General features: G+C 41.0%; 1 protein-coding gene across 1 annotated transcript in view; it reads left to right on the top strand.

Moving 5' to 3' along the window:
* Positions 1-9,652: 9,652 nt before the first annotated feature.
* LOC124606550 overlaps positions 9,653-25,848 on the top strand; it is a 28,435-nt gene continuing 12,239 nt past the window's right edge. The window contains exons 1-2 of the mRNA XM_047138534.1: positions 9,653-9,781; positions 9,855-10,014. Of these exons, the coding sequence (XP_046994490.1) occupies positions 9,914-10,014 (101 nt within the window). The 5' untranslated portion in view covers positions 9,653-9,781; positions 9,855-9,913. The remainder of the gene's footprint in view (positions 9,782-9,854; positions 10,015-25,848) is intronic.

Genomic DNA, 25,848 nt, shown 5'->3' with positions numbered 1-25,848 from the left:
ATCAATTGAATTCTTACCCAAGGATTTCTACTAGCCCTCGTCTTTTTACCTACTTGATCCTCTGCTGCCTTCACTACTTCATCCCTCAGAGCTACCCATTCTTCTTCTACTGTATTTTTCCCCCCATTTCTGTCAATTCTTCCCTTATGCTCTCCCTGAAACTCTGTACAACGGTATTGACGTACTGTGGCGAAATGAAATTGGGCATTACTGTTTTTGCAACACGAAAAAGTGATGTTTTGTCTAAAGCAAAAAAACGCTGTTGATACAAATAGTACACACAAATGGTGTGGTTTTTCGATTTGGTTAAGTTTATTGTAGCATTGTCTGCAAAATAAATCGAAACAATGCTTTCCACTACTGCAGCAGTTGTAACACATGCTAGATAAACAAAGCTATTTTTGCACGAATCGTCAGTTTATTGGGCCTGATTTTCATAAATGACATGATGAAATTAACGAAGTTCAGAAATCAAGTGAGTATTACTACAAATAAAAAGCATTATTTAAAGAAAAAACAGAAATAGTCTTACCTGTCTATCATATGCTACAGTTTCTCATGTACAAGATTGATACATGGAGCACAGCTTCCTTTAATAAGCGAAATATGGATATAAATTCGAAAACGGTGTCGTCTCACTTTGTTTTCTTACCTCATTTTCATGGACAGTTCAGCCAAAATCTCGTCAACGCTCTCTGCATTTGTCACTATTGCTGTCATCTTGAAGATTTATTCCCCAGATAAGATAGCTAAGGCTGTTTTTACAGTGGCACCGACAAGACAACTCTCTTCACACTCCATCGCCAGTAGCATTGGCCGACAGCTTGGTCACCGTGCATCCGATCTCCTTCGACAGTTTGTGACAGGGTCAAGGAGATTAGGTTAGGTTAGAATCTATCCAATGCATAAAGTAGGTCAGATTTTAAGCTCCCAGCGTGAGATGGATACCACGACACCTCTGTGCTTAGATATGAGTGCTGCAGTGTGGACTTTGCTACTAAAAAGACGCCGAATACAAGTAAATTAGCTATATTCGTCTCGAAAAGAACGTGGCGAGTACTGTGCACTCTGTTATCTGTCACTGGAATTATCAGACAAGTTTTACGAACATATGAGATGAAGGGAAAAACGCCCTGCACAAAAAGTTAGAAACGCTCTTTAACACCTCTTACCTTCTCCCAGTAACGACGAGTGTCAGAAGGAGCGATTACCTTCCAATTTTCCATGCCATTGTTGATGTTCTTCATTTTTATACGTGTATATTATAAAAATATGTACTTTCAGCGATACGCTGAATTACGGATATCTTTCAAATACTCTGTTCCGAGTATAGATTATTATGCTACGATGGTAGGATGTGAACTTTGGTGTTTTGCCAAATAGGTTATGAGCATATAATGATTATGTTATGTCGTAAAGCAGATACTGTTTCTATTATATGATGCATGGATAAAATTTGTCTACGAGTAAGCAACTATTATTTAAGTAATGAAAGACAGATTTGTGGTTTCACAGCAGCTTACTTTATTACAAAAGTGGTGAAAATTACTGCAATACTGGCAGAATATTCATACAATCAGACTCTAGTACTGAAAACTTCAATGTTCTTTAAACACTTGCTGGTGGCAGTATTATTTCAGAGTGAGTGTAGCTTTTAGCAAAGGAAATTATCTGTATCACAGCGTCTTTTTAGTGCTCTTACGCTAATCATAGCTTCAAAATTCGCTATAGAACAAATGTTACATTTTGTAGTATCTCTGGTGCAATAGTGAAGATATTAGCTTTGTAATTGGTCTTCGATACATCGTGTACAGCATCCAATGTATCACACAAAAACTTTGAAATTGTACTTTTCATAACATTGTGTAGCAGGGTACAGGCTTCAATACTGGAAAGATGTAATGAACAAATGTCGAATACTGGCGTGTTGCGTCTGGTTTTACATGAGTCAGAACTGCATCTTCTGTAGAGCTCGAATCACATCTCTACAAGTACTCGAAATTAGTATTTCACATACGAGTCTTCAGTTTCATATATTCAACATGATTGGTGGTGACCCTGAAAAGCACGATTACAAACACTATGCTTTGCTAAATTTATTTGAAGTTATGCAGACATACGTTTATTAACCTTCATATGTGCGAAAGGAGAACAAAGTTTAGAATCAGATGCACTGAACACGAAACGCACTGAAAAGTGGACACACGCAACACCACATTTCAAAATCGCATGTAACAGAATCACCAACCTACTGGCATAAAATTGCAAGGAAGCACTAATAAAAATTTGTAGACAGCTAATGTCCATCTACCAAAACCCAAAAAAAGACCCATTACAGTAGCTTCAAGCATAAAATACGCTGTCCTTCTCATATGAACGAATTAAGTTTTTGAGGTTATAATTTACACCTAAAATATACGATAAAGATTTTGCCTGCTTGTTGTTTCAGTCCATAGATTCCAAACTATATCCAGATTATGATGTTTTTATCCTCAGGATGCCACAAAGTTACTCTTTCTTGGATTAAACTTATTGGTTTTTCACAGCCCACAAGTGAGAATGTCGGTCGATTTTACCACAGAAAACAAACTAATTTGAATTTCATCGATTGTCGTCCGAAATCTACACATTCGGGTGATGACATCAGCTATAATGTGACGTCGCTCGTACAGGCATACTGATTTGAAACGATCGGCCACATTCGGCCGATGTCGGTCGTCGGCGGATCCGTGACCTCAGCCTAACAGGTCAGAAATCGCCGGTTAAGTTATCCCGAGTTTATTCGCGGTCACAGTGGCTCCGATATCGGTGGATTCTGCCGACGACCGACATCGGCCAGAGACGGCCGATCTTCTCAAATCAGTACGCCACTATGTGCACGGCCACACTATAAGCAATCCTATCTCCCGAAAGTACAGACTTCGGACGACAATCGGTGAAATTAAAATCAGTTTGTTTTCTTCGGTCAAATCGCCCTACATTCTCCAGCCCCAAATATGGAGCGTGAGAAACTAATGTCTTTAGTCCAAGAGAGAGTGAGTTTGTGGCGTCCTGAGGATGAAAATATCATAATTGGTATATAGTTCTGAATCTATGGACTGAAATAGCAGATTTATTCGAAACCTCAAATAGCCAAATCTTTATTGGAAATTTTAGGATTATAACCTCAAAAATTAATTTGTTCAAGCGAAGAGGGTGCCATATCTTTTATACTGATAGCCATTGTATTGGCTGTTTTTCGTGGTAGGTTGTCATTAGTTGTCTAAAAACTATTATTACTGCTTACTGGCATTTTATGCCAGTAGAGGAGTGATACCATTAATATGAAATGGTTTTGCAAATGTGATGTATGGCATGTATTTTCACTTTTAAGTGCTTTAGATTTTCAGACTGTCTTACGCTACACATTATGCTTGTCTTTTACTCGTGTACTACATAACAGTCACTGAAGTATAATTGACATACATCAGCACAACTTCAAATATGTAAAACCAAACAGAGTCTGTATATTTTGCATCTAGGTACCCACGAATTATCTCTAGTAACAGAACTGTTTCTCCCATCATCTCATATATTCGTAAAATTTGTCTGGTTATTCCGATAACTGATGACAGAGTGTATAGTACTCGCAATATTCTTTACGAGACTGGAAAGCTTTTTTAGGTGTTGGATTATAACCTGGAAAACTAATTTGTTCAACTGACAATGATGCCGTATCTTTTGCTTAAAGTTACTGTAGCGGACTTTTTTGGGTTGTGGAAGGTGGACATCAGCTGCCAAAATTATTATTACTGCTTACTGGCGTTGTTTTTATGGCAGTAGGGTGATGATTCTGTTGCATGAAGTGGTTTGTAAATGTGGTGTACGTTTGTGTTTCCACTTTTCAGTGCTTTGGGTGTTCAGAGTATCTTAAAATAACTTTATGTTTGTTTTCACATGTATACTGAATGTCAGTCATTGAAGTTTATTTGATGTATGCCTGCACAACATTAAATAAATTCAGCAAAACAGATTTAGAGTAGGCCCCTGTTTGTAGAGATGTGATTTGAGGCCTATTAAAAAATCCAACTCTCACATTAAACATCTGGTTCTGGTTTAAAAGTACCAGAAGTGACACTTTGATACTTGACATCTGTCGATTACATCTTTCTAATAATTAGGTCTATACCACATTCTGAAATTACAGTTTTAAAGCTTTTGTATGACATGTTAGATGTTTCCAGGAGTGCTAATTCTGCAAGGTTCGCAGGAGAGCTTCTGTAAAGTTTGGAAGGTAGGAGACGAGGTACTGGCAGAAGTAAAGCTGTGAGGACGGGGTATGAGTCGTGCTTGGGTAGCTCAGTTGGTAGAGCACTTGCCTGCAAAAGGCAAAGGTCACGAGTTTGAGTCTCGGTGCAGCACACAGTTTTAATCTTGCAGGAAGTTTCATGTTAGATGTCATTTACAATGCTCTAAATACTGATTTGAAATCTAATGTTTTCACTCTTGCACCTCATATACCTATTGTAAGCAATTTTTAAATTATTTAAACCGAATTTTAAAGCTGCAAATGCACTAAAAGACACTGAAATACTGACTTTCTTTTTTAAAAGCAACACTAACACTGACATAATATTGCAACCAGGAATATTGTTTCGTCCTTTCTCAAATCCGCTGGGAGTACTAGAATCTGATAACCTGAATAGCCAGCCAGTACCACATTAATTTTCACCATTTTTAGAATAAAGTGAGCTGCTGTGGCACCTCAAATCTATCTTTCATTAATTAGATAATACTTGCTCCCTTATATACAAATTTCATCCATGAATCATGTAACAGAAACGTGTACTTTCACCACATAAATTAACCATTATGTGCTCATAACCTCATTGGCAAAAACTTTACAGACTGAAGTCGCACATCCTGCCACTGTGGCGTAATAAATCACACTCTGAACAGCATGCTTTGGAGAGATCATTGTTGCAGTGTATCACAGAAACTACCAATTTTCATAATATATGAGTTGTTGTTGTTGTGGTTGTGGTCTTCAGTCCTGAGACTGGTTTGATGCAGCTCTCCATGCTACTCTATCCTGTGCAAGCATCTTCATCTCCCAGTACCTACTGCAACCTACATCCTTTTGAATCTGCTTAGTGTATTCATCTCTTGGTCTCCCTCTACGATTTTTACCCTCCACGCAGCCCTCCAATACTAAATTGGTGATCCCTTGATGCCTCAGAACATGTCCTACCAACCGATCCCTTCTTCTAGTCAAGTTGTGCAACAAACTTCTCTTCTCCCCAATCCTATTCAATACCTCCTCGTTAGTTATGTGATCTACCCATCTAATCTTCAGCATTCTTCTGTAGCACCACATTTCGAAAGCTTCTATTCTCTTCTTGTCCAAACTATTTATTGTCCATGTTTCACTTCCATACATGGCTACACTCCATACAAATACTTTCAGAAACGACTTCCTGACACTTAAATCTATACTCGATGTTAACAAATTTCTCTTCTTCAGAAACGGTTTCCTTGCCATTGCCAGTCGACATTTTATATCCTCTCTACTTCGACCATCATCAGTTATTTTGCTCCCCTAATAGCAAAACTTCTTTACTACTTTAAGTGTCTCATTTCCTAATCTAATTCCCTCAGCATCACCCGACTTAATTCGACTACATTCCATTATCCTCGTTTTGCTTTTGTTGATGTTCATCTTACATCCTCCCTTCAAGACACTATCCATTCCGTTCAACTGCTCTTCCAAGTCCTCTGCTGTCTCTGACAGAATTACAATGTCATCGGCGAACCTCAAAGTTTTTATTTCTTCTCCTTGGATTTTAATTCCTACTCCGAATTTTTCTTTTGTTTCCTTTACTGCTTGCTCAATATACAGATTGAATAACATCGGGGAGAGGCTACAACCCTGTCTCACTCCCTTCCCAACCACTGCTTCCCTTTCATGTCCCTCGACTCTTATAACTGCCATCTGGTTTCTGAACAAATTGTGAATAGCCTTTCGCTCACTGTATTTTACCCCTGCCACCTTCAGAATTTGAAAGAGAGTATTCCAGTCAACATTGTCAAAAGCTTTCTTTAAGTCTACAAATGCTATAAAAATTAAAAATTTCAATTACGGCCTGTTAGTTTCTAAGCAGTCCTTCAGACGCTATTCGCTTGTGAGAGAAGGAAAGTGGCGTCACAAAGTTATAGCGTTTTCATCTTTTGTGGCAGGTATTTTTCCCCTTATGTCGTATATTCGGCAAAAGTGTTTGGTGATTCCAATAACTGAGGACAAGTAATACTCACCACATTCGTTTTGAGACAGATACACCTCATTTCCACGCAACTTATAATAGCAAAAGCTGCACTGCAGTACTCGTATCCAAGCGCGGGGGTGTCGTGGTATCTATCTCGTCCTTGGAGGTTAAAATACAACCTACTTCATACATAAAATACTCATAGATTCTAACCTAATCAGATCTAACCTCCTAAGTCCCGTCAAAAACTGACGAATGAGATCGGACACACTGTGACAAAGCTTTCGGCCGATGTTATCGTGTGACCTCTGGCGATGGCCTCTGACTACCATTGTCGGAACCACTCTGACTGCAGCCTGAGGCGTTATTCTGGGTTCGTACAACGCGTTTCTCATGCTATTCCGAGAATAGACCTTTACTGGCTGCTAACAGGAGACTGAGCAACCGGCCCTAAGCAAAACTTTTTCTGCGCAACAACACGGATGCCGTTGGACATTGTAAGTCAGCTGCTGCACTTTCTCCTACTGCTATTTTTCTCTTTTATGGTCAAACAGAGGTCGATTGTAACCTGCTGGATACGACCACAACTAGTTTGAATTTTGGCGCTCCCAGTGGGTAGGATCCTGTATTTCCTTATCATGCTTTTGGAGGAAATCGTGGCATTGAGCAAAGAAGGCCTAGTTGGCAAAAGAAGCATTATACTCTTGAGAGCGTAGCTGGGATTAGCCTAATTTTTACAAGATTCATGACAAATTTGAATGGGATAGAACGTTGCACCAGTGACGTAAGCGTCACATAGAAGGGCATAAGTGCACGGCCGAAACCATAGTGGACTCTGAGTCGTGCAAAACGAAAGTTGTGTTGTATCTTCAACCTGTAAGAAGGTTTTATAGAGGCCAATGCGCCTCAAGAATATACTTCATTTTTAGCAGAACTTAGTTATATTCTTTAGTAGTCGCTAACCTTCACTTCCACACATTAGCCTTCTGTTTTTGTAGAGGAGTTCATAAGGTGGTAAACAACTCTAGAGTGGCTGCACTGTGGTAAAGGCATGTAGGTTACAGGTCGCGAAGATGCTGCGACTGACTGTACAGCTAATGTGTAGGTAAAGAATAAACAGGACCCGCCATTCACCCAGGTATAACGATCGCTTACCGTGACAGTCAGTCGAGGTAGTTGCATTGTTAAGCAGGGATAGTCATTCATCTCTTCTGTTGGAACGCCGATGTTAGGTGTTATTTTCTTTCTAACCAACAAGGAAGGGTAGTTTGTTTTCCTTCAGGGAGCAGTCGCTGATGAAATGCGAACCCAACTCACTTTTCTCTCAGGACATACTGAAAGCTTTGGATCAAGCCAGTCAGGAAAATGCAGTGTTTCTTGACTTCCGAAAAGTGTTGGAGATAGTATCCAATCTATACTTATTGTCAAAAGTACGATCATATCTGATATCAAGCAAAATTTGTGGCTGGATTGAGGATTTTTTGGTAAGGAGGACACAGCATGTTATCTTGGATGGAGAGTCATCGTCTGGTGGAGAAGTAACTTTGGGTGTGCCTCAGAGAAGCGTGTTGGGACATTTGCAGTTCTTGTTGTATATTAATGACATTGCTGACAATATTAATAGCAACCTCAGACTTCTTGCAGATGATACAGTTATCTATAGTGAAGTACTGTCTAAAAGAAGCTGCTTAAATATTTACTCAGATCTTGGTAAGAGTTCAAAGTGGTGCAAATGTTGAAAACTTGCTTCAAATGGTCAGAAATGTAAAACTGTGCACTTTTCACAACGAAAAAAAAGTAATATGATATGACAATAATACCAATGAATCAGAGTTGCAATAGGCCAACTCCTACAAATACCAGGGTGTAGCACTTTGTAAGAATATGAAATGGACTTATCACACAGGTTTAGTCGTAAGTAAAGCAGATGGTAGTCAGTCTTTGATTTATTGATAGAATACTGGGGAAATGCAATCAGTCTACAAAAGTGATTGCTTACAAATTGCTCAAGCGATCCATTCTGAAAAATTGCTCAAGTGTATGGGATTCGGTACAAAACAGGACTAATAGGGGATATTGAACATATACAGACAAGAACCAGCATTAAACGACGATCCTTGGAATGTACTACAACCTACTACTTATCAGTTACACTGGGGTCTTTAGGCCCAGGTTAGATTAATTGCAACACACACAGAAGCATTTAAATAATCATTCTCCACACACTCAATATGTGAATGGGATGAACATGCTGTCATGCACTTCACAGTGGTTTGCCGAGTTATATGTAGATGTAGCTGTAGATATGTCTGGGCACTCTTTGGTCCTTTGCATCTCAGTGCCCTGTCTTTCCGACTTTCAAAACCTATTCCTGTTCTGACTTCTGTCCTCCCTCTATCGTTTTCTACATCTACACCCTTACTCTGCAAATCACTGTGAAGTGCAATACGAAGGGACCGTCCCACTGTAGGTTTTTCCCGTTCCACTCACATATGGAACGCAGGCTGTCAAGTGGACGAGTAATAGTGGCTGTTTGGTTTGGGGTGTAATGGAACCAAACTACAGGGTCATTGGTTCCTAGTAACGATGGCGCTCGTATTTCCCGCAGGAAAGAGAGTATTCACAGAGAAGATAGTACTTGAGGTACATTTTGTACCTCTGGTACACAGCTCTTGGTAGCCCTCCCAATACACCCATTCGCAGCAGCATTGACATTAGTCAGAGTAATTTCAAGCTGCTTACGAATAGCGACCAACTCATCCCCTGCATAAGAACAGCAAACACAGTGGGGCTGCTTTATGCCTGGTGCAATATTTTACAGAACAGTAAATAAACAGTTTTGGTACGGTCCTCTCTTGTTTTTTTGGTTGTTTGAACTCATTATAAACGTCGACAGTCTGTTTGTTTTCTGTAGGTCTACATTCCTTTAGCAACAATGTTTCATCTTATTTCGTCACATCGCTGTTGCCTTGCATGCCTTGGGTCTAGTATATTCTCAGAGCTGTTGTTTCCCATCTTTTAATTTTATCTTCAAACAATGGTGCTTCGTTGAAAGTCAACGGGTTTATTTGCGTCAGCTACAATTTTAATATTGATCTGACAATCGCTTGAATTCGGAAGATGTTACAAATTTCTTAACACGTATATTTAGTGAATGTGGGGACAAGATGCCGTGTGAATGCAAATATAATTAACGTTCAATGAAATGAATGTTTTGTAGCTTCGTTTATAAAATTGTATATATTTACTTTCGAAATTTTAAGTACAAATTTAACATACAGTAAACCTCTGTGGTTCACTAAATATCTCTGCTTTGTTATTTTTCATAAACCTCTGCCGTAGTGATAATGCTAAGTATCATCACTGTTCCCGCGTTTATTGTGGATGGAGTTTGTGTTGTGTTGAGGTGTATGTGTTGTGACATGATAACGAAATGGCGGTATTGCGTGCGTAATACTTATACATGTTGAAGACAGAAATAAAGTTTGTCAGAAAATCATTTGCGGAGAAGAATTTGGTGACATTTCTCGCTCACAGATGTAAATATAAAATTAAGTGAAACAAAATAAAAATATTTAGTATTTCGTTTGATCACATTCTGTATTGTTTTAGATGTGCCTTCGAATGTTTGCAAATCACATGTGTGAACAGTAAAGTTCCGACACGACGAAATGGTTGACGGAACTGAAAATCACGAAAGAAACCTCTTGGTGCTGGAGAATGATCACGCAGCAGTATCCAGCAAGGTGGAAGCTGTTAAAGAGATATGCAGGTATACTGTGTAGTCGACAGTTCAAGATGTTTTGTGATATTTGAATGCATCCTACGCATTTTCTCTTATTTTACCTTTACATCAATTTTTAGTGACTTACTGTTGGATAAAGTTCTCGACTGGGTGACTCGAGGGGTTTTCTACTCAGCAGTCCGGTATACGTTGAAATATTGCTTTACAGTAAATGTTGTTGAAATTACCGCCCGTGCTGCACTCCGTTCGTGTGCACTCTTGTAGAAATTCCGTTGCTCTGTACGAAAAAATAAGAGAACTAAAAAAAATGTAATTGTTTTAGAACTTTATTTTCGTTATGAATTTGCTATATGAAATATCACCAGTTATGATCCGAAAGTAATTGTCACCCTCCTACACTTTCAGCGCAATGATTTGACGCTTCAGGAGTTACGTGGTTACATGAAGTTAAAAAAAAAAAAACCTTTGTTTTTAAACTTAGATGTATGTGTATCGTTACTTGCGGAGGTTAAAACACGCAGAAATTTTAAGTCGCCAAGAAAACTTGATGTAAGATTAATATGCCAAATAGCCTGCACAGCATTCTCCATGTAGTTACAATCTTCTAACAAAACTTAAAGAGTTACTGATTCACTAGCTAGAGTTTGAACCTCAGAATCTTTTGTTTCTAATGGTTTTGTAAAGTTCTTGATGGCATTTTGAGGGGGGGAAAATGGTAGTTGGAAGCGACATAATTAGAGGGTGGCAGAGCCTTTGTGTTTGGGTCTTGTCTCAACACTTTGTATCAAGGGCTTCTTATATTAGTACGATGTGATAGCTATTTGAGATAATAGTGAACATATTGTGTATTGGTTAGTGCAGCCTCGTCCCGAAGACAGTAAATTGGAGCTGCTGTCCAAAGTTTGCATTCCCAAACAAAGTGAACTGCCTTGTAATACATCTGAGGTGCTTAGACAAGGAAGGAGAAACTAGATTTTACATAAAGAAATCAGTTCCTACCCCCCCACCCTGTTTCTCTGTTGAAACCAAGAAGAGTATGCATTGTACTTTTAAACAACTCAGTTTATCTTGTTGATGAAAGGCACCAAACTGTCTGAATAGATAACATAAGAAAGTAAATTATCTCAAACTTTGAAAGCAGAGTTAGATAATTAAAGGAATGCTTCTCTTACTTTTTATCACTATGCTGTCTGGTATTGTTTGGTTGTATAGCAATGAGAGGTACAAATGGACGACCTAAAATAAAATATGTAAATGCCTTGTGCTTAGCAATTGCCATATGCTGATTGTCCTCACGTGTGTGTGTGTGTGTGTGTGTGTGTGTGTGTGTGTGTGTGTGTGTGTGTGTGTGTGTGTGTCTACACACACACACACACACACACACACACACACACACAAAATATATATATTTTGCAGTTAATTTGTTTTATTAAAAAAAGTCATATTTGTTATTTTATGTAAAAAAATCATTAATGAAAGGACAAGTTAATTGAGAAGATGGTGGCTGAAGGACAATTTGGTTTTAGACGGAATACAGGCACAAGACACACAGTGAGACTCTTGCAAATTTTGGCAGAGAAGTTTATTGAAAAGGGAAGAAACCTATATATGTGTTTCATAGACCTGTAAAAGGCCTTTAATAATGTTGTTTGTGATGAGGGGCGAAAAGGAGTAGACTGGAAAACCAAACATCTTAATAAAATCATAGTAGTTACATGAAAAAGCACTGGTGAAAATGAGAGGAGAAAGTTCCAACTGGAAAGAACTAGGAAAAGAAGAAAGACAAGGCTGCTGCCTTTCTCCTACCTCTTTCAGTCTGTACTTCGAAAATGTGACTGGCTGCTGCCGGCTAGATGACAATGGAGTAAAAATTGTAGGAAGAATAACATTATGGTGTTTGAGTTTTGCAGACAACGTGGTTGTCCTATCAACAGGTCAGAAAGAATTATAGGATATAGTGAAAAGCTTTATGGAAAGAAAATAAATAAAAAAAGAAGTAATGGCCCTGGTGGGAAATGAAATGATAAACATAACACTGAATGGAAAAGTATTAGAACATGTGCAAAGCTTTAAAATACCTTTGGAGCAGGACAGAAAGCAACCGGAAGAGCAGCACAGAAATTAAAACCAGAATAGCAATGACGAAATAGGCATTTTATAAGAAAGGAGAATTTTATGCAGCAATATGGACATAGATTTAAGGAAAAGGCTAATAAATTGTTTTTCATGGAGTGTCCTCCTGTATGGCAGTGAAATATGGACACAGAGAATGCTATGTGGATATGGCGGAGGATGCAAAGAATGAATTGTATGGATAGAATGAATAATGAAGATGTACTGAGAAGAGTGGAAGATGGAAGAGCAAATACTATTACTGGATTTAATAAAAAGAAGGAACCAAAACTGGATTGGACGTATGTTAACCCTCAAGCAGGTGCTCCACATTTTCATTAGTCGGGCAGGTGCGGGGTGATATTTTATGCTCCAGTACATAATTTATGTAACCTGGTCCCAAACTTTTGAAAGTTATGTTTTATTTTGTGAATGCTGTTACTGAGTGTGTTGATTCCACTTTTTTTTGCGAACCTGCTTGATTAGGCCCATTTGAATTTTTTGGGGATAAAATTTAAATATTTAATGAATAGTTAATACAAAGTCTTTCACTTGAGGTTTACTTAGTTAATTTTCAGTTTTGTAAATGTCCCCTACAATTTAAGCCTCATGAACATAAGCCACAGTTGGAAAAAAAGGACTTGATCATTGCAGTTGTTGCAAGTGTAAACAGCTGTCACATGTTTCTTACAAACTATCTTGTTGCATATATCATATATAATGGTTGTCAACAAGTTTTACTTGGCCTCAAATTAAATGCCTCCCACGTTTCTTGTTTGCTGATTCTTGAGAAGTAGATGGACATATGTCTTTCTTTCCAAAGGGTTCTCGATGTTCAATCAAAAATGTCAAAATGTAACCAGGCAGACACAGTATTTTGTGTCCTTCAGTCTGATGGTGCTTGCTAAGTCCTGCAAAAAAATTCTTCTTGCTTGATGTGGGATTTTTTGATTTCGAGGAATATATACATTGATTTCTGCTACATTCACAAGAATGTAAAACACACACATTGGCCATTGCATGAGACACTGCATGATGACCCACGGTGTCAACTCCCGCTTTTGTTGTGTTTCAATCCATTGTTATTTCAGGCTTATTCATTTTGTCATGAAGTTTTGGTCATTCGTGCAGTGTTGATAGCAACATCACTGATTTGTTTTTCTTTCATTCATATGGTGTGTGTGTGGGGGGGGGGGGGGTGTCCGAAAATTGAAGACCCAAATTTTCGATTTTTGCTTGCCTGAAATTCAACAATACAAGTGAGCTGCTTCTTTAGGAGAGTTGTCGCCAAAGAGTAACTGATGTTGCTACCTCCGATGTCAGGAATCAGGCGCATCACTGTCGCTTGGCTTGTTTGGGGTGTGATGTGGGCCATCCTCTTGTTTTTCTCAGTATACTTCCAAGTTACCTGTAAAAAATGTTTTTGAGTTTTATATCGTGAAGATCTTGATTTCAACTGCAGTACCCACAGAAAGCCTCCAGTTTCTTCTCAGTAGTCACATTGGGCTCAAGATTTTATGATTTTCTGCAGTTGAGAACAAACGGCTGCAAGAAAGGACAAATGACAGTTAATTTGTCTGTTTTTCTTCTTTTAGCTTGTGTTTCCATGTCATCAAATCACACGTATTGGAGTAAGAACAGAAATCTCTTGTAACTTATACAAGCTCTTTGAATTTCATTCCTGTTCCGTCTGAGTTCCATAGCTTGATTGCGTAATTTGTGATTTCTCCTTTGCGTCTCTATCATGATAGTACTTTGATGATCCACTTTTCTTCTGCATATATACATTTGTAGGAATGGCAGTATTGCCTATCATATCATTGTCAATTGTTTTATTATGAAAAGCAGAAATTTCATTTTTAAGGTCATCTGCACTACCTCTAGGATCAGAAAACACTTTCACTATTTTCTCATTTCTAACTTTACTCTGGTTGAAGTAATCAATTTTCCTCCACTTATGTTATCCCTGCCAATAAAAAAAACACATTCCATATAGTCAGCTTCAGTGACAGGCAGTATGTTATGCTCAGAATCACTGCCATGCTTACTTTCTTGAATTACTTCCATCTCCTCATCAGACACCCCATTGCCAGTGCTGCACAGTTCATGATTTGCCCTATCAGACATATCCTACTACTCCTACAGAATTTTGGCTATTTATTCTGGGGTAATTTCCCTGAATAAGTAACAAACTAATCAGTTCTTTCAAACTACTGATCTGGTATAAATATCTATGCACCTTTGAATGCACATACCAAACATATATTTACTTACAGGACCAGGCGCGCTGGGTACTTTGTATGCCAGTAGTGCTCTGCCAACAGTTTTATATAACTGCAGGCACACAAAAAGCGACAGAGGTAAATGAACAACATTTGGTAGCTGATAAAACAATAGAGGAATAGCTAGTGAACCAGTAAACTCTGCCACTAGCAAAAGACTAAACATGGGGTACTCTATTCCCTCTACACACGTGCTTGAGGGTTAAGAATGGAGAGGCTTGTGAAAACAGTCTTATGGGGGTATGTGGAAGGAAATAGGGGGCGATGGAGGATCCTGGAAGATGTGATATACCGCAGCCCGTACATCAGCATTAAGAAGGAAGCTACGCATCACATGTAATGTAGATGTGAAGGAGCTGCGAATATAGCAAAATGCTACTTTCTTAGTAGTTGTAGTAGGTGTGAGTCAGTGTGTTCAGAGTTCCATTTTAAGGAATCTACTAAATTTATTGTAGACTTGGGCCTGGTTCCTCATCCTTCAAATTTGGTCCATGTGAAATGAAAGAAAGATGACTACCAATGTCAGTGACACTGTGTGGCTCTGTGGTCAAGAATCATAGTGTAGATCCAGAGGTTTCCAGTCCTATCCCTGGTTGCTATTGTTACTTACCACTTCCTTGACATATAGCAAGGGTTTGTTAATATAAAAAATTATGAGTTCCAATGTGGCTTAGAGTTTATGTTAAACAGCAGGTCCCCTTGTAACTGTCTAGGTGAGTCAAGCTCAGAAGATAATGCTTTGTAATGCAGTAATAAACTAACTCCCCACCCTGTCTCCAGAGAAAAGTGTGGCCTAAATCCTTAGCAGTATAAAGGGATCTGAAGCAGTCCACAGTTCAGTTGCTTCCCAATGGAAATGGAAATGTCGTGTGGCTAGGGCCTCCCGTCGGGTAGACCGTTTGCCTGGTGCAAGTGTTTCGAGTTTACACCACTTCGGCGACTTGCATGTCAGTGTTTCCTAATAATTGTGTGTACTGTGAATTCCACCAAGCATGGACCATGGTATGGTGACTTGTTAACTAAATGATACAGATAGATGTGCCATAGTGAAACCAATAAAAGTGCACTTACAATTTCATTTGCACAATGAGTCATGGGAAGTAGACAGGACAAATCGTGATTCAGGTATAGCTAGCCAATTAGTCTCGTTTGTAGTTTCATATGGCTTTGTAAATAAAGTTAGCTGGTATTTTGTCCCATTAGATTAGAATTTAACCATGTCATTGAAATTTTGGGCAAAATCTGAAATAAGTCTTACAGCCAGTTAATGCAGTGACTCTATACATCAGTCTAGTACAGCAATTGCATTAACTAATTGAAATAGTTTTTTAGCCTTGTTTCACAAACTTTATTGTTACTGTGTGATGTAGGTTTTTGGCTGTCAGTCCATTTCCTATTAAAGGACTTATCTAAAAGATGAGAACCAAGCAGTGATAAACATGTAAACATTTCAAAATATTGATTTATGACTTACACTCTGTCAAATGAATGTGGAGAGGGCACCTCTTTCCGTGGTTTGTGCGCTGAGGGGTCTCCATCCACCACCCTCCCCATCCCTGTACGTTCACTTTTGTGATGGTAATTTGTGTTCGTCACATTTCCTTAGTTCTTTCAGTTTACCGTATTTACTCGAATCTAAGCTGCACCTGAAAAATGAGACTCGAAATCAAGAAAAAAAAATTTCCCGAATCTAAGCCGCACCTGAAATCTGAGACTCGAAATTCAAGGAGAGAGAAAAGTTTTAAGCTGCACCTCCAAATCGAAACAAAGTTGGTCCATTGTAATATGAGACACAATATAGGTCGAATGAATGACAATACAGCTACAGTAGTTTGGTTCGAGTCGTAAGCTTAGCAGTTAAGCTTTACCACGTAGCCATTGCTATGCGTCAGGCGCTCCGTCCGTATTTATACGGGTACCCTTCCTTTTTCACGTGCTTCATCTGGTTTGAATTGATTGCTTATTTTTCTTTGATCTGATAAGTGTCGTTCTCTTTGTTATAGGTGTTTACGTCACTCTAAGCTGAAAATGCATTATTGTACTGTGTCATGCATTGTTTGTCGCATTTTGATAATGAGTGTTTATGACCTGTCACCGTTCGCGGCATGTCTTGCTTTTGTGCGCACTACCGCCGCTTCCAAATTAAAAAGAGAGAGAGAGAGAGAGGAATCGTCTCATTAGCGAAACAATGGCAAGAGACTGCTGCTTTCCTTGATAATAATCAACAAGAACCAAATAATAGACTGTGTGTGATAGAAGATGTTGTGAAGGAGAGTTTAGCGAAAAATTTTCTTCGTTTGAAAATCTTTGCAGACGCCTCTTTAGTACATTACATTCTGCACATAAATTAGAGCCATCTTAGATTTAAAAATCTAGTTAGTTGTCTTGCTTCGTTTCTGACTGTATCACTATTTGGCGTAAGAATAATACGAATATAAACATGGCATGATATGTATATTCTTCCGTGTTTGCTGTTGTCTGACTATAGTTTTGTAGTTTATTAGGCAGACAGGATATAAATGAGATAGCAGCAAACATGAAAGAATACATGGGAAAATGTTTATATTCGTATTATTCTGATGGTGAAGAGAATACTGCATGTGATTCACAATTCATAAAAGTTCCGCTCACGCCCCAACATCGTGCAGCCCGCCTCCAGTGGTGTCGCGACAGGCGTGAATGGAGGGACGAATGGAGACGTGTCGTCTTCAGCGATGAGAGTCGCATCTGCCTTGGTGCCAATGATGGTTGTATGCGTGTTTGGCGCCGTGCAGGTGAGCGCCACAATCAGGACTGCATACGACCGAGGCACGCAGGGCCAACACCCGGCATCATGGTGTGGGGAGCGATCTCCTACACTGGCCGTACACCACTGGTGATCGTCGAGGGGACACTGAATAGTGCACGGTACATCCAAACCGTCATCGAACCCATCGTTCTACCATTCCTAGACCGGCAAGGGAACTTGCTGTTCCAACAGGACAATGCACGTCCGCATGTATCCCGTGCCACCCAACGTGCTCTAGAAGGTGTAAGTCAACTACCCTGGCCAGCAAGATCTCCGGATCTGTCCCCCATTGAGCATGTTTGGGACTGGATGAAGCGTCGTCTCACGCGGTCTGCACGTCCAGCACGAACGCTGGTCCAACTGAGGCGCCAGGTGGAAATGGCATGGCAAGCCGTTCCACAGGACTACATCCAGCATCTCTACGATCGTCTCCATGGGAGAATAGCAGCCTGCATTGCTGCGAAAGGTGGATATACACTGTACTAGTGCCGACATTGTGCATGCTCTGTTGCCTGTGTCTATGTGCCTGTGGTTCTGTCAGTGTGATCGTGTGATGTATCTGACCCCAGGAATGTGTCAATAAAGTTTCCCCTTCCTGGGACAATGAATTCACGGTGTTCTTATTTCAATTTCCAGGAGTGTATATTTATGTTTCAGAGGGAGCATTAGGGAACTATTGACAAGGAGAGGAGAAAGGGATAAATTAGATGAAGAATGGATAGCTTTGAGAGATGAAATAGTGAAGACAGCAGAGGCTGAAGTAGGTAAACAGTTGAGGGTTAGCAGAAATTCTTTGATAACACAAGCGATATTGAATTTTATTGAGGAAAGGGAGAAACATAACAATGCAACAAATGAAGCAGGTGAAAGGGGAATAAAAGTGTCTAAAAATGAGATTGAGAGGAAGTGCAAAATTGTTAAGCAGGAATGGCTAGAGGACAAATGTTAGGATGTGGGAGCATATATCAAACTAGCAATATATGCTTAAGATGATGTAAGATAGGTGCTGCCCACGTGAAAATTAGAGACCTTTCGAGAAAAGAGAAGCAGCTGTATGAATAAGTGCTCAGATGACAAACCATTTCTAAGCAAAGAAGGAAAAGCAGAAAGGTGGAAGAGTATATAGAGGGTCTATACAAGGAGGATTAAATTGAGGGCAATATTATGGAAGTGGAAGAGGACTTGGGTGAAGATGAGAAGGGAGATATGATACTGCATGAAGAATTTGACAAAGCACTGAAAGGCTTACATTGAAACAAGGCCCTGGGATAGACAGCATTCCATTAGAGCTGCTGATAGCCTTGGGAGAGCCAGCCATGACAAAACTCTTCTATCTGGTGAGCAAGATGTACGAGATTGCGAAATATCCTCATACTTCAAGAAGAACATAATAATTCCAATTCCAAAGAAAGCAGGTGCTGACAGATATGAAAAGTATCAAACTATTAGTTGAATGAGTCGCAGTTACAAGATACTAACATGAATCCTTTGCAGAAGAATCGAAAAACTGGTAGAAGCCAACCACAGGGAAGATCAGTTTGGATTCCGGAGAAATGTAGGAACACGCGAGGCAGTACTGACACCATGACTTCTCATAGAAGCTAAGTTAAGGAAAGGCAAACTTAAGTTTATAGCATTTGTAGAAAGCTTTTGATAATGTTGACTGGAATTCTCTTTCAAATTTCCAAAGATGGCAGGGGTAAAATACAGAAAGTGAAAGGCTATTTGCAATTTGTACAGAAGCCATATGGCAGTTATAAGAGTTGAGGGGCATGAAAGGGAAGCAGTGGTTGAGAAAGGCGTGAGACTGGGTTATAGCCTGTCCCTAATGTTATTCAACCTCTATATTGAGCAAACAGTAGAGGAAACAAAATAAAAATTTGGTGTAGGAATTAAAGTTCAGGGATAAGAAATAAAAACCTTGATATTTGCTGTCAGACACAGCAAAGGACTTGGAAGAGTAGTTGAATGGAATGGACTATGTCTTGAAAGGCGGATATATGATGAACATCAACAAAAGATAAAAAGGCTAATGTGTTGTAGTCAAATTAAATCAGATTATGCTGAGGGAATCAGATTAGCAAATGAGACATTTAAAGTAATAGATGTGTTTTGTTATTTGGGAAGCAAAATAGCTGATGATGGTCGAAGTAGGGAGAATACAAAATGTAGACTGGAAATGGCAAGAAGTGCATTTCTGAAGAGGAGAAATTTGTTACCATTGAATATAGTTTTTAAGTGTCATGAAGTCTTCTCAGAAAGTATTTGTATGGAGTGTAGCCATCTGCAGAAATGAAACATGGACAGTAAATAGTTTGGATAAAAAGAGAATAGAAGCTTTCAAAATGTGGTGCTACAGAAGAATGCTGAAGATTAGATGGGTAGATCACATAGTAGTAAGGAGGTACTGAATACAATTGGGGAGAAGAGAAAATTGTGGTACAACCTGACTAAAAGAAGGGTTCGATTGGTGGGACACATTCTGAGGCATCAAGGGATCACCAGTTTAATTTTGGAGGGAAATGTGGAGGGTGAAAATCATAGAGGGAGACCAATAGGTAAGTACAGTAAGTAGATTCAGAAGGATGTAGGTTGCAGCAGTTACTCGGAGATGAAGAGGACTGCACAGGATAGAGTAGAATGGAGAGCTGCATCAAACCAATCTTTAGACTGAAGACCACATCATATAATCCGGAATGGAAATTTATTTCTTGGTTTTCCTAATTCTCCAGATCCTTGGAATTATTGCCAAAATGTATAATTTGTCACACATACGAGGTCTGTCCAAAAAATTTTGGAACATCCATAATTTTGTGCACCTATGGCATGTTGGAGCAAAATCCCGTTGGCATCAGTTCACACGCTCGTGTTTAATGTGTACGTGCTGGAAGTTCGTTGTACGTCTATTATTATTCAGTGCTGTGTGGCACAGTTTGTCATTTTCGAGATGCCAGAGTTAGAGGAGCAATGCATCTGTTACATATTACGTGGAACTCAAGAAAATCTTTACAGAGAGACACCAAATGATGCAGGAATCTTACAGTGATGGGTGATTAAGATGTAATCATTGGTTTGAATGGTTCACACGGTATAAAAATGGACTGATGGAATTTAAAGATCACCCTCGTTTAAGATGCGCTTCAAAGTCTACGCATGACACTCATGTCAGGAATGCCAATCAAAGACTGACTGTCCGAGAGATTGCAGAATAATGTAGTATTTCAGTTGGATCATGTCGTGAAATCCTAATGCAGCATCTTCGAATGCATTGTGTTGCCGCCAAGTTCGTCCCACGGCCTGTGCGGGAAGACCAGAAACACCTTCGCCTTTGCAATCTGTGATGAGTTTTGGGATTGGGCAGATGTTCCTTACGAGAATCAGAACTGTTGAGGAGATGTGGGTCTACAGTAATGATATTCAGACCGAGATTCAATCTTCACAGTGGTTTGAGAAAGGTTCTCCAGGACCAAAAATGCTCATGAGGTCAGGTCAGACATCAAAGCCATGCTCTCCCTGCGGGCCCGGGCTGAGCTACGGTAACTGTGAAGCTTTACACCTGCTATCTGCAATGCCCTCCAGGAAACCTGGTTCCCGGCAATGCTGACCCCTGCCCTCTGCGGCTATAAGGGATATTACAATAACTGTAGTGACTATAGTAGAGTGTCAAGTGAAGTTTGCGTTTCTGTCCTAAACTCAATCGGTAGTGACACTGTGCCCCTTCAAACTCGTTATGAAGCTGTGGCTGTCAGAACAAGGACAATGCAGGAAATAACTGTATGCAATGTATATCCTCCTCCAGATGGTGCAGTATCCCTGAATGTATTGCACTCATTGATCAACTCCATAAACCTTTCCTACTTTTGGGAGATATAAACACCCATAACCCATTGTGGGGTGGCACTGTGCTTATTGGCCGAGGCAAAGATGTTGAAACTTTACTGTCTCAGTTCGACCTCTGCCTCTTCAATACTGGGGCCGCCACATATTTCAGTGTGGCTCATGGTAGTTCTTCTGCCATTGAATTATCAATTTGCAGCTCAGGACTTCTCCCATCTATTCACTGGAGAGCACATGATGACCTGTGTGGTAGTGACCACTTCCCCATCTTCCTGTCACTGCCCCGGCATCAGGCCCACGGATGCCTGCCCATATGCCCTTTAAACAAGGCAGACTGGAAAAATTTCACCTCTGCTGTCACCATTGAATCTCCCCCACACAGTAACTTCGATGTGGTGGTTGAGCAGGTGACAACAATAATTGTTTCTGTGGCAAAAAATGCGATCCCTCACTCTTCAGGGTGCTCCCCTCATGCATGGCAGTCCCTTGGTGGTCACCGGAAGTTGCTGAAGCAATTAAGGAGCTTTGGCGAGCTCTATAGCAGCATAAGCGGCACCCTTTCCTGGAGCACCTCATAGCCTTTAAACGGCTCCGTGCACACGTTCGCCAACTTATCAAACGACGAAAACAGGAGTGTTGGGAGATATATGTCTCGATCATTGGGTGCCAAACCTCACCTTCCCTAGTCTGGGCAAAGATCAAACGTCTTTTCGGGTACCAAACCCCAACAGGTGTTCCTGATGTTACCATAAACAGCATGTTATCTACTAACACAAACGTGATTGCCGAGCACTTGGCTCGAGCCTCTGCGTCGGAGAATTACCCCCAGCCTTTCGCACTGCCAAATGGCGGCTGGAAGTTAAGTCCTCTCATTCACTACATGCAACAGTGAATCCTATAACGCCCCATTTACAGAGTTGGAGCTCTTCAGTACCCTTGCACATTGTCCCGACACAGCTCCTGGGCCTGGTGTGATGGCGTCTTTCCATCACAATGGCGGGAGAGCACCATCATTCTAGTGCTCAAACCCGGTAAAAACTAGTGGGATGTGGATAGCTATCGGCCCATCAGTCTCACCAACATTCTTTGTACGCTGCTTGAAAGTATGGTGTGTTAGCAGTTGGGGTGTGTCCTGGAGTCATGTGGCCTGGTGGCTCCCTGTCAGGGCGGCTTCCACCAGGGTCGCTCTACTACTGATAATATTGTGTCCATCGAGTCTGTCATCCAAACAGCTTTTTCCAGACTGCAACGCCTGATTCCTGTCTTTTTTGACTTATGTACAGCAGACGATACGACTTGGCGTCGTCATATCCTTGCCACATTGTACGAATGGGGTCTCTGGTGACCAATCCCGATTTTTATCCAAAGCTTCCTGTCAATCCGTACTTTCCATGTCCAAGTTGGTGACTCCCATAGTTCTATTCATACCCAGGAGAATGGAGTCCTGCAGGGCTCTGTATTGAGTGTCTAGCAGCAGCTATAGGGCCCTCCGTCTTACTTTCTCTGAATTCAGACGACTTCTGCATTTCATACTGCTTCTCCAGTACTGTTGTTGCTGAGCAGTGCCTCCAGGGAGCCATCCACAAGCGCAGTCATGGGCTTTATCCCACAGCTTCCAGTTTGCAGCTGCAAGGTCGTGTGTCATAAACTTATGTCAGCGTTGTACCATTCATCCGGAACCCGCACTTTACCTTAATGATTATTCACTCACTGTAGTGGAGAGATATCAATTCCTAGGACTGGTTTTTGACACTGGATTGACTTGGCTCCCTCATCTTTGTCAGCTGAAGCAGAAGTGTTGGCAGCACCTCAGTGCCTTCCATTGCCTGAGCAACACCAATTGGGGTGCAGGTCACTCTACGCTGCTGCAGCTCTACAGAGCCCTTGTCCAATCCCGAATTGAGTATGGGAGTGTGGTTTATGCTTCGGCAGCACCTTCAGCATTGCGTTTACTCGACCCTGTGCACCACTGTGGGGTTCGATTAGTGACAGGAGCTTTTAGGACGAGTCTGGTGACCAGCGTCCTGGTGGAGGCTGGTGTCCCTCCACTGCAGATCAGATGTGTGCAACTGCTCACCAGTTACACAGCACACATTCATAGTTCCCCTGAGCATCCGAATTACCGTCTCTCTTTCCCGTCCACGGAAGTCCATCTCCCCCCATCGGCGACCCAGATCAGGGCTAACGATTGCGGTTCACGTGCAGTCCCTTCTCTCCAAACTGGAGTCCTTCCCTTTACCACCTCCACTTGCGGTCCGTTCACATACACCTCCATGGTGTATGCCTCGGCCGCAGCTTCGTCTGGACATTTTGCCTGGCCCTATGGACTCTGTTAAGCCCGCCGCTCTCCTCTGTCACTTCCTCTCGATTCTTGACATGTTACGGGGCTCTTAAGTGGTTTACACAGACGGCCCAATGGCTGATGGTCACGTAGGCTTCCCATATGTTCATGGAGGACATATTGAGCAGCACTCCGTGCCAGTTGGCTGCAATGTTTTCACTGCAGAGCTGGCGGCCATATCTCATGCTCTTGAGTACATCTGCTCATGCCCTGGCGAGTCATTTCTCCTGTGTACTGACTCATTGAGCAGCCTACAAGCTATCGACCAGTGCTACCCTCGCCACCCTCTGGTAACGTCCATTCAGGAGTCCACCTATGCCCTGGAACAGTCCCACTGTTCCGTGGTGTTTGTGTGCACCCCAGGACAAGTTGGAATCCCCGGCAACGAACTTGCCAACAGGCTGGCTAAACAGGCGACGCAGAAACCGCTTCTGGAGATAGGCATCTCCGAAGCTGACCTGCATTCTGTCTTAAACCACAGGGTTTTCTGGCTTTGGGAGACGGATTGGGCTAACAGCATGCACAACAAACTGTGTGTCGTTAAGGAGACTATGAATGTGTGGAAGTCTTCCAGGCAGGCCTCTTGCAGGGAATCAGTTGTCCTCTGCCGGCTCCTCATTTACCATACGTGGCTAACGCATGGTTACCTACTCCGTCGCGAGAACCCACCTCAGTGTCGCTGTGGCTCTCAAATGACAGTCGTCCACCTCTTGCTGGACTGCCAACTTTTAGCTGCTCTGCGGCAGACTTTGAACTTTCCTGGCGCCCTGCCTTCGGTGTTGGCTGACAGTGCCTCCACAGCAGCTTTAATTTTACGTTTTATCCGTGAGAGTGGGTTTTATACTTCTATGTAAGTTTTAGCGCATGTTCTTTGTCTCTCTGTGTCCTCCACCCTAGTGCTTTTAGGGTGGAGGTTTTAATGTGTTGCAGAGTGGCTGGCTTTCCCTTCTTATTCTAATGGTTGGCCAGCCACTGTAATCTGCTTTCATGTTTTACTCTCTTCTGTTTGTAGCGCCTCTGTTGTTTTCGTGTCCTCTTTTGTTACTTTTAGTGTTCGTTGCCTTCCCTTCGTTCTTGTGGCTTTTCCTTTCTTTCCATTTTGTGTTATGTTTCATCCGTTTTATTCTCACGGTTGCGGCATTGTTTTATTTGGAACAAGGGACCGATGACCTCGTAGTTTTGTCGCTTCTCCCACCTTTAAACCAACCAACCAACCAACCTTTCCTGCTCCATTTGCAAATGATGTGCGAAAATACAGGTAATCTGTGAACCTCTGTATGAGCTAGGAATGTTAACAGTGAAATTTCCCATGATTTACATCACCTCTCTTGTAGGATCTGCCACTGGCCGTTTGATGTGCGTCTTCCTAATGCTCTGCTGGTTAGGAAACAAACTGCTCACAGAATGTGGTGTCCTTCCTTTGATCTTCTGTATCAGTCCTATCTGGTTAAGAGTCACGCTGGTGAACAGTGCTCAAGAAACATTCAGACAACTGTTTTGAAAGCCATTTCTCACGTCCTTCTCCACTTGTTTCTCCCTGATTCTTTCCTCACTCCACCAATCAAAACTCAACTTTTTGCATTGCAGTCTGCCTCTCCAACTGTTGTATACTTCATTCTCCACCACTCCACTTCACTCCGTCCTTTCACAATTTCCTTGCCTATGCTGTGTTTCCTCCCCCAGTGTCAAGAAACTTTATACCATTCCCTTGCTTTCTCTCCTTCCTAGCTGTTGACCTTCCCTCCACTCTCTACCACCTTGCTCCTCTCACCCACTCCACCTAAATACAACCCATCACCTCATTTCGGTTGCAGAAGTAGTATACTGTAGCAATGCTTGTATGTGTTTATGCATGTGATTTTGGTATTCAATTCTCTCTGGAGGAGGACATTATCTGAAAGCTCATCAATGTTTTCTGTCTTGTTTATGTTCTTGCCACTGTTCAGTGGTTCAGCTACATGGCAGTGCCTTCAGTTATTTGTGTTCCATATAGAACTTTCCAGTACTATCCAAGCTAATATTATAAATACAAAAATAACTCTCTCTGTTACATTTCACAACTAAACTGCTGACCAAAATCAAATCTAGATGAAATTTGCTATGGATGTACCTTGAACACCGAGGAAGAACATAGACTACTTCAGAAAGTTTAAAAAAGAAAGTCGACCCCTAAAAGGATGGAGTAGAGACTGTAACACTTTTTTTGCCTCAGTGAATGTAAACTATGTTAAAAAAATTATTAAATATGTTGCATAATGAACATGTTGTATGATGTATAGCTGCTTCAGTAGCACGTTGCATAGACGTGTGCTTTTGCCCGTGCCCCTTCACATGCAGTGCTCGGCAACGACACTGTGCGTGTCACTTTGTCATGAGTTGAGGGAGGAGTCACCCATCATAAACTATGCTTACTTGAACAGGCAGACATGTGAAGGTAGCTGATATTATTGCACATGCAATAGCTTACTTACTTGCTATAATTCATCATACCAAAATTACTG

Source organism: Schistocerca americana, chromosome 3, assembly GCF_021461395.2.
Source record: "Schistocerca americana isolate TAMUIC-IGC-003095 chromosome 3, iqSchAmer2.1, whole genome shotgun sequence".
NCBI classification, from domain to species: Eukaryota; Metazoa; Arthropoda; class Insecta; order Orthoptera; family Acrididae; genus Schistocerca; species Schistocerca americana.
This window is presented reverse-complemented; position numbering and strand designations above follow the sequence as displayed.